Source organism: Mytilus trossulus, chromosome 3, assembly GCF_036588685.1.
Source record: "Mytilus trossulus isolate FHL-02 chromosome 3, PNRI_Mtr1.1.1.hap1, whole genome shotgun sequence".
Taxonomy (NCBI): Eukaryota; Metazoa; Mollusca; class Bivalvia; order Mytilida; family Mytilidae; genus Mytilus; species Mytilus trossulus.
In genome coordinates, this window is record NC_086375.1 from 78,496,311 (window position 1) to 78,506,790 (window position 10,480).

Below are 10,480 nucleotides of genomic sequence, written 5' to 3' on the forward strand. Positions count from 1 at the left end.
TCAGCCCCTTACGAATTGAGCTCCATATGGTTAGAAACATTCATAAAATCGCTTTAATTACACAACGCACCTAACTGTATTCCCCTTAGAAAGACAAATTTTTAAATCATCATGGACATATGGCAAACCTTTTTAAAATTCTCTATTAATAAATTTCGAAATAATAAGAAACTAAGTGTTTAAGGTTTATGTACCCTTCTATAAAAATCTTGATTTATTTGCCACAAAGTCCTCTTTTTCTATCAAAAGCAATGAAACAGTAAATGATAATGCTTTGCATCAAGTTTCCCCTTGGAATATTTACTAAATGGCCTATCTCTATTATTCATTATATCTGTAGTTTTGATACAATTGAGGTTTGAAAAATTCGTACAAAAATGGATACAGAAGGGTACATAAACCTTAACTCCCTCAGGCAAAGTTGACCTAAGATGTATATGGCAATTGTGTTCGTCGTTTTAATGTTATGAAGTTCTGCAATTGCTTAGATTCTTCAACATGCTTTTCTTACGAATAATCAACTTTGAGCGTTCCTGATGATGATAAATCAGAAAAGCGCTTCGGACGCATGCAATGTATAACGTTTAATTTTTTATAGGTGTTTTAAATGTTTCACATGTGGAATAAAATTCGGGCATATTTAATATAAATACAATAACAACCAAAGTTTAAACGAGTGTAATTCGTTTGAGGAACGGAAAAGTGTGTACAAATATTGTCATTCAAATCAGTTTAAAGTTTGATTCTTCCAGGTCTTAAAATAATATTTGGTATTGGAAGTTCTATTCTCGTTGTTCTTCATTGGCCTTTTAATCGGTCATTTTCATTAACATATAGGACATGACTGAGTTCTTTGAAGATTTAGCATTTGACGCTTTTCCTTTGATGAGCAAGGCAGTCAGATGAGAAAATTGTTTTGACGACATACTTCTAAATCCTCAAGAAAACGATTTATCCTGTAAAAGAAGATATGAACTAAGGATCGCTTTTCATGTGAATACTGTATCATTCTGAAAATATTATTTTTTGGTGTATATAATTTGCTGTATTCCAATAAAAAAAAGATGATTAAAAAAAAAGATTACTGTTTTTGTTTGTTAATTGTTTTTACAATCAAAACTCTTTGTTACACATTACCTGCTCCTTTAAGCCATCTCAATCCTTTTAATTCATCAGAATGTAATGAATTTCTCTAAACCTGTACTATAAATGCAGTGGCATGACCTGTATATTTAGTGGTATTTCATTCAAAGCACTCTTTTATTGTCTTTTTTTTAAATTTGAATGTCGCACTTCTTTTTGATGTCTGCCTTAATTCAAACTGTTACAATAACAGAATAATTCCAGTCAGTATTGAGTATATAGTCTGATATTGCCTGGTCGTCCTTTGGTGTGATTTTTAAGTGTTTCACGGTTTTTTTAATTTAGATTAAACCGTTGGTTTTCCTATTTGAATAGTTTGACAGTATTAATTTTTGGAGCCCTTTATAGCTTGCTGCTCAGTGTGAGCCAGGGTTCCGTGGCGTACATTGACCTATAATGGTTTTCTTTACCCAATTGTGACATTGATGGAGAGATGTCTCATTGGCACTCATACCACATCTTCTAATATCGATATATTACAGCTGTTTCGGTCCTAAGACAACTCATTTACAAAATTTTACAAAATTGATTTCTGATTGCAAATTATTATTTCAATAGTTCGCCTTTATTTATATTTGAAACATAAACCTTGTTTTTTTTAATATCTTGTCTAAGTGGTTTAGCTTATAATGTCCCTTAAATAATCAATTTATGTATTATGCTCAGATGAGCACAAAATGATACAGAAGTCTGATTACTTACATTTCCACATTAAAAAGCATGTTGGTAATCGGATATACAGCAGAGATGGATCTGTTCTAATCCGTGAAGTGAGAAAACAAGTGTTACCAAAAGTATTAAAACATGCACCTTTACACCTGGAATCTTGTAAACAATAATAAGCACACTGAGGTAGAGATTCATACGGTATCTGAATCATCTTATCATATCCTATAAAACATTTTTTAGAGATAATATGAAATACATCGGAAGTGACATTCTCAGTACCAGAAACTAGACACAAGCATAAGGCAAATAAATGGTACAAAGACTTGCATCCAATTATTGTACTAGTTTTCATTGCTGTAACTTTGAACATTAACCAGTACCTGTTTACAAAATAACTATGCTTTTCTTTTTACTGAAAACTGAGACTAATATAACACATATATGTTTTAAAGTAGTCTCAGTTTAAATATCTTTTACAAACAATCTTTTAAAAACATATGTATTGGGAAAACAAGTCAAGATACCTAATTCATAATTTGTCAAGGGATTATAAGATTTTATATGCCACTGTTATCAGTCTTATTTCCTGTAATTGTCGATTTGTACCATGCAATGGTGAAACCCATATTTGATAACATATGGTATCATTTTCGTACCGGAATTGAAAATTAATTTTATGTTTACCTAATGCTCAGAAAAGTTTAATTAACAAACTTAATTTGGCTAGGATAGAACTGTGTTAAGATTCTTGTTAAATATTTTTGAATCTAAATAATACACTTGAAAGTACAAGAAAAAACCTTTGTGTGAGATATCTACTTAAATGAGAAACATAACATGTTCGCTTTTAAATCTCAATGTATGAAGTAAGGATATTTCACTGTGTTCATTTCAAATCAGAGTCATTTTCAAAATGATATTTCTTTTAATTATTAGTAAACTTCATAGTATCCTATATGAGAGATTCAATTTACTTATCGAATATCCTTTGGAAAGGAAAAAGAAAAATCAATAGTTACCGTTTTTACTTGCGATCATAAATGTCGTTCGATGATTTTCACAAAGATAACTTAATTGTAGTCATTGTTTCAAAAATGGAATAACATTATTCTAACATATTTAAATATGATAAATTCATTTCAAATATAAAACCAATATGATCAAAACAAGTGAATCGCATGACTTCCATGTGTGAGACCGGTCCCTTAACACGGTTAAGGCCCAATTCTTTTTGAACCTGACACCACCACCAAAGTTGATGCACTGATTAACTTTGTGATTCTATGGATTCATGAGAAAAATGTTGAAAATTAAATAAGTATCTCATTTAAACATTTTGATATACAAATCAGATTGAATTTAATAACTTTTGATGGACCACGAAGTGGAATTTGATACAGTTTAATATCAACTTTCTTCTTCAACTGGTTTAACTGATGCAATTACATGCAACACTAAAACTATTGATTGTTAATCTTTTGTCGAGCCTGCAACTTTTGTTGCAGAAAGCTCGACATAGGGATAGTGATCCGGGGCGACGTTACGGCGGCGACGGAGGCGGTGTTAGCTCACTTCTTAAAAGCTTTATATTTTAGAAGGTGGGAGACCTGGATACTTCATACTTTGTATATGGATACATCATGTAACGAAGTTTCCGTCAGTCACATGTCCAATGTCCTTGACCTCATTTTCATGGTTCAGTGACTACTTCTAAAAAAAGTTAACATTTTTTTGTAATGATAAATTCTCTCTTATTATAAGTAATAGGATAACTATATTTGGTGTGTGCGTACCTTGCATGGTCCTCATCTCCGTCAGACAGTTTTCATTTGACCTCGACCTCATTTCATGGATCAGTGAACAAGGTTAAGTTTTGGTGGTCAAGTCCATGTCTCAGATACTATAATGAATAGGTCTAGTATATTCGGTGTATAGAAGCACTGTAAGGTGTACATGTCCAACTGGCATGTGTCATCTGACCTTGACCTCATTTTCATGGTGCAGTGGTTATAGTTAAGTTTTTGTGTTTTGGTGTGTTTTTTTCTTATACTGTATACAATAGGTCAACTATAATTGGTGTAAGGAATAATTGTACATGAATAGCTGGCAGATGTCATCTGGCCTTGACCTCATTTGCATGGTTCAGTGGTCAAAGTTTTTTTAGTTTTGGTCTTTTTCTCTAATACCATATGCAATAGGTCAACTATATTTGGTGTATGGAAATATTTTATAATCTTTATATCAGTCGCACAGGTTTTATTTGACCTTGACCTCATTTTCATTGTTCATTGCTCAGTGTTAAGGTTTTGTGTTTTGGTCTGCTTATCTTAAACTATAAGCAATAGATAGATTATGTGTAAATAGTCATCAACATTACAAAAGTTAAATTTTACATTCATTAGAACGATTTGTCGTTTTTTTCTTTCACTCAGGATATTTGCCAAATCTAAAATTGAAACAATATATTTATAAGATCAAAAGAATATCTGAAGTCGTTCAATTTAAAAACAAAACTTTCTTTAGTGTGGCTTTGCCATTAAAGATCAATCAAAATAAACAAATGGATAACGGGATGTGATTAAAAATCTGATAAAAAGCATCATAAAATACATAGGACTTGTACTCAAGTGGAACATATACAATCCAAACACTACATCCAGGTCCATGTCGAGCAATTGAGTCCTTATCTTGAATCCTAACACTAGCTTTCTATCTGTACTAAAAAGACTTTCAAATTTGTGGTGTACCTGTGTCTGTGATTTAGGTCGTACAAATTATTCTCATTTCATAACAAGCCAAGTTTATAATGAGCCGTGTACCAATTTCGTTAAGATAGTTTGCCTATGGTTCCCAGCGTTCTACGTAGCATTTTAAAATTCTTAAGGACAAGATTTTATTGCGTATGCTTAATTCTGCTTATATATTGAGAAGATGTTCTACTTCTGCATGACTAAGATCATGCCTAATCTGTTTTCCCACTTGCAAACAGGTTTCTGTTTTAATCGTACTTTACTATTCAATTTGTACAACCCTTGTTTCTCGTGATTTTCAGTAAATGTTCAGGAACTAAGAAGTCTAATAGATAACATGAATCATAATTAATGAACTTTGGTTTTGTATACCAATATTGTGGAAGTCTTGTACCTTGTCAAATAAAAAAAAGGTTATGTGGGCCTTGTGACCCTCAATTAACGTCTTTAGTCTTGCAATATTTATCAAATTAGTTTTGCTTATTATATCTTTCTTTAAAAGTGATAATCCATTGTTGTTTATTTGATTAAATAATAATGACAAAGCCTCCATGCATAAAAGATACAACAAGTCATCAATTTTAATCATAACGAAGGTGCTTGGAAGTGTCAAAAATTTGAAATCTTTCTGAAAACAAAGCGGATTGAACTTGATTTCAAATAAAGTTTTACGCTATGATAATATTTAGAATTAAGAAGATAAAGAAATAAGGACAACTGTACATTGTTTGAAACGCCTTCTGTCTTCTCTAGTCTTTTGTGCTGAAATGTCGTTCCTTCAAATATGTATTTTATTGATTTTGAATATTGCAGGACTCGCTCGTTGTTTTCAAAGTATTGACGCATCACAGGAATACAACTCAAATGAACTACCAGGTATGCATAGATATTTTGTTAACGCAAAGAGCTCTTTTGTTTCGTTTTTGTTAAACAGGCAAGGTTTACTTTTTTTTTCTTTTTTGTTAGTTTGAATGTGTATTTAGGCTACACTGCATAAAAAATTACGTTTTGTTTAGTTTCTAATACCCGTTTCACATTTAAAATATGAATAAATTTTCCTCCGGAAGAAGAACCCTTCAAGGCACCTACTCAAAATAAAGACGAATAAATAGAGCGTCGCGTTGAGTCTGAAAGGATACATGCAAAACACTTAACACAATGTACGATAAAATAGATTCATCTGAACATCAAAACCGTGCTTTGCACCGTTTGTATATGTCTTTAATTAGTGTATTACGGTATCTACCTCAGGCATAGATTACCTTAGCTGTATTTGGCAAAACTTTTAGGAATGTTGGTCCTTAATGCTCTTCAACTTCTTACTTTATTTGGCCTTTTGAACTTTTTTTTAATTCGAGCGTCACTGATGAGTCTTTTGTAGACGAACCGCGCGTCGGCGTATAAACTAAATTTAGTCCTGATATCTATGATGAGTTTATTGATAGCAAACATATATCTGGTTATTTCTAATTCTCAGATATTCCAGGCGCAATAAAATTATCATCAATGTCTACCCTTTAACTGTATTTAAAAAAGACTGATTTCCTTTCCAAAATATTTCCGTCATTGTATATGATTATTATCAGGATTCATCGAGCAACTGTCGATATTTTGACCAAAAAAACATATAACTGAATTTTGCATGTTTCAACCTAATTAGCTGTTTTTGTGGCAATTGTAGGAAATGTTAAACAATTGGAAGACGACGTGATAGAATTAAAAGAAAGAGATGTTAGACTAGCAAAGGAAAACGAAGTTTTGAGAAAACAGAATGCTGTCATTATGGACCAGTTATCTCTAGTGATGACCGATATAAGAACATTAAAACAAGAACATGAGAATCTGAAGAGAGAAATGCGTACTTTTAAAAAGACGTCCATTTTCAATAAATCGAATGGAAATATGAGCCTCCCATCCGGTGCCTTTGATAAACGTCAGCTTACAGGTAGGAAGGAATAGGAGTATAATTTATCTTGACAACTTTCTATTGCAACAATGTATATTTCATTTTTATTAGTAGCACTAATGAGTTTTGTATGTAAAGGATTGATAGAAAATCATATATTGGTTTTATTCAATGATTTGTTCAGCGTTTAGACATAGCCCGAAGAAAAAATAGTTACACATTTACTTGAGTTATCCAGTACCCAGTAATCTCTTATTTACATAGATATAGGAAGTTGTGGTGTGAGTGCCAATGAGACAACAACTCTCCATCCAAATAACAATTTTAAAAAGGAAACCAGTATAGGTCAATGTCCGGCCTTACCTATATATTTCTCTTTGATATTCCTTTAAATATTTGGGTGATTTTTTTTAAATCAATTGTTTTATAACACGTATATTTTTATGGTGTGTTATTTTAATTGTAGAAACACCAGTCCATAGAGTTGCCTTTCTTGCAGCCCTGACACATGAAGTTAGTTTAGGATACCACCAGCAAGTAGAGTTTGATAAAATCATCACGAACGAAGGACGGGCATATTCTTCCAGTGACGGTCATTTCATAGCGCCTTATAGAGGTCTTTATCTGCTGTCAACTACTCTGTTTAACACGGAAGGTCACACGCTACCAATGGAAATTGTTAGAAACGGAATTCAGCTTGCTGCCATGTTTTTAGATGATGATGATTACAATATGGCCAGTCAAACAATTCTTGTCGTTTTACAGCAAGGTGACAGGTTGTGGGTTCGAAGATTCCGAGATTCTGGATCCGCTAATCTTGACGCGACACCTACTCAGCTATATAACACGTTTTCCGGAGTGCTGCTTTATGAAATGTAACACAGAATACAACGGCTATAACATTTTAAATATATTTTAATGGTTTTCTTAAAATAGCAATATTATAACTGATGGATCTTCATAGTAATTTTTAATTTAGAATCTTGAAAAATGGTATATGATTGACTGTTGTTAGAAAAAGAGTGCATGCATAAACAGGACGAGAACAAATTAACGATCAATCCAATCTGCAGAGGGAAGAAAAATTTAGCCTGAATAATAAATTTTGCCTTTCAGCATACCATGTACGAAACTCTAAAATATTGTTTCTAAAAGAGGCGCGACAGATACCAGAGGGAGAGTCAAACTCATATATCGAAAATAAACTGACTAAGCCATGGCTAAAAAAGAAAAAGACAAACACAAATAAAAGTGCACGAGACAAAACATAGAAAACTAAAGACCAAGCAACCCTACCAGAATTTAACTTTGAAGTAGCTCCACACGTGGCACATATCGTGTTCCTCTTGTTATTACAAACCCGGTAAATAGTCATATTTGGTAGGTCGTATTTGTGAAAAGGGAATGGGATTGTAGTTTCGACATAAAGAACATATCCGATATCATCTGTGAAACGGTTATTCCATATCGGTCAACCAAGTCGTGATGGCATCCGTAAAATGTGCAAAAGTACGATTTCTTTTTTAAAGTTTTGGAACTCTAGGTTTAATAGCTTCCTTGTGAGCACCAACCCTCTATTAAGGAAATCATGGTAGTAAATACAAGCCCGGGAATATCGTATCGATTTGGAGATATATACTCCGTATGCAGGCGATGCTGGAATGTTGCTATATAGAAATGGAAAGTTCACAATTTGAAAAGTTAAAATAATCTCTTTTGTCGTAAAGCTTTGTTTTCAACAGACCCTCATTGTCAATTTTTAGATGTTAGTCAAGAAATGAGACAGACTTAACTGTATCTGGTGTATCCTTTATCTCTAGTTCTAGTTCGACGGGATAGATGCGTAACAGTCACCAAATATTTAGAGAGAGAAAATCATACAAATTGCGGAAAGTAAAGTTCAAGGATATTGCTTACTTCTTATCTTTAACATGCACTGAGCTAGGTTCTCTTTATACTCGAGGCAACATTGAAGTTTATTCCTTGCAATCATCTCCCTTTCAACAAAGGGAGACAAGCTTTTATTGCGTCTTCTTGTAATACCTTCTCATGCTTGCATCTTTTAAAACATCGTTATTCCTTGGGTTGTTAAGTATTTTAAGTATGATAAGGTTGTTATTAAGGTTTCATTATAACAGCAGCATCAATTTAAAGTCTGGGGTAAATGACAAATAAAATGATTTCGACTTTCTAATTGTCTCTTTCCTATTTTTCTGTTCTCACGATACCTTCTACTGTACCGTATGCTTTATCATAACTCAATTGACACGTTACGACTGTGCATGTTCAACATATAATGATTCGATCAGCAAAAATAGTTATGAGGAAGAACGACTTCAATCACTGTATATGTTTACGTCAACATTGAGAATTGGCAATCGATACGATATGTATGGAATGTATGTGTCTCAACTCACTAGCTACATGTTTTCGCTATCCTAGGTCTTCGGATACAAAAATAGTCGTCTTATCTGTAATTAAACAGATTGTGTTCTATTTCTCATTGTGAATTTAAACTGATATGAATATAAATCCTTACGAAGAATACCGTTTATCAGTCAATCGAAAATGATATCATTCAAAGATTTTTAACCTGCAAGTTAAAATAGCGATGGTCAGAGGTCAGAGGTAAACCCCCGGTCACAACGAACTTACAACATATCTATGCAGCGCCACGACATGAAATTTGGTCAAACCGCGGGTCATTTGCGATCGTCGTACGGCAGTTGCACGATATTTTGAGATTAGATAAAAACACCTGGTGTAAGCACAACAGTTGAATAATCTTTTTCATATTATATTTTTTACCAACAATTGGTAGTTACCAAATGCTGGTGGACGTCGCATCAACTATGATATCATCAGTCCCGTAGTCAACAAATAAGCTGACATAAAACATTTTGATACGGTTATTTTATATGCATTTACTCTTTATTGATATTACTGCATTCGAGACATTAAGGATGTCTACCCTTTGCACAGATGTCATAATCAAAGTTATGCAAAATTTAGTTTTTAATTATAGGTTTCAATCTATTAAACTTTGTAATCTATACTGCAACTCAATCTAGAAAGAAGTCGTATATTATTTCTCAAAATATACTGCAAACGTGAGGTCGTTCATTGTAAATAAAGATATCATTATAAGACAATGTCACAGTTCTACAAATACCCAGACAAGAACACAAACACAAATACAAACTGTCTTACTACCCTAGCAAATATTTTGTAGTTTCCGTAAACAATACCTCAACAGGTATCGACCTTTGTGTGTTTATCAATTATATGATATATACTCCTGGGTAATGAAAAAAATTATTGATGTTTCACTTAAAAACCCAAATTATTCATTATTTAAAGAAGAAAACCGGAAAATAGGAGATCCCTTCTTGTTTCTTTGGACTACCATTGCAAACACAAAGATCTGAATGGTAGTTATCTCTATTCGATAACCACATAACACCATAAGTGATTCTGTAAACAACCTTATATTTCTGGTTTTGGCAAATGTTTGGTAACAAGTCTCTCTGAATTTTTAAAATTATCTACTCCACTGGCATTCCCAACTGAGCTGCCGTACAAGTACACTAACGAATGTATGATATCTCATTTTAAATAGTTTTTCTTTGGCAAAAGAAGAGGGTAATAAGATTTGATTCAAAACTTGATTAACATTTAGATATTAATGGTAACGAACTGTTAGAATTTAACTTAATGGCAAAAGAATTTACAGGATTTCAAAACATTGTTATTTTTTATGTAGCAACAATTTAGCAACATCTTTATTTGAAATATACCTCTCCCAGTTGATACGATATCCTAGGTCTTGCGATTCCTAACGTGATTTCCATTATACCTACTGATTATAGCAAGTTTAGTTATTGTAAAAGTAAAGTAATTTCTTCAAAAATGATACATTTTTCTGAAATGATAAAAATACAAATATTAAAAGTATTACTGCCTTTTAGTCAACTTTTTTATTATTGATAAAAGAGGTGCGAGAGATACCAGA

At 32.6% G+C, this 10,480-nt stretch overlaps 1 protein-coding gene across 1 annotated transcript; it reads left to right on the forward strand.

The window, feature by feature from the left end:
• The first annotated feature begins 5,720 nt into the window (after window positions 1–5,720).
• LOC134711051 (cerebellin-3-like) lies at window positions 5,721–7,357 on the forward strand. The gene is made up of 3 exons (XM_063571480.1): window positions 5,721–5,769; window positions 6,223–6,507; window positions 6,935–7,357. The coding sequence occupies exons 1-3, from the start codon at window positions 5,721–5,723 to the stop codon at window positions 7,345–7,347; spliced, it is 747 nt and encodes a 248-aa protein (XP_063427550.1). The 3' UTR covers window positions 7,348–7,357.
• Window positions 7,358–10,480: the final 3,123 nt, after the last annotated feature.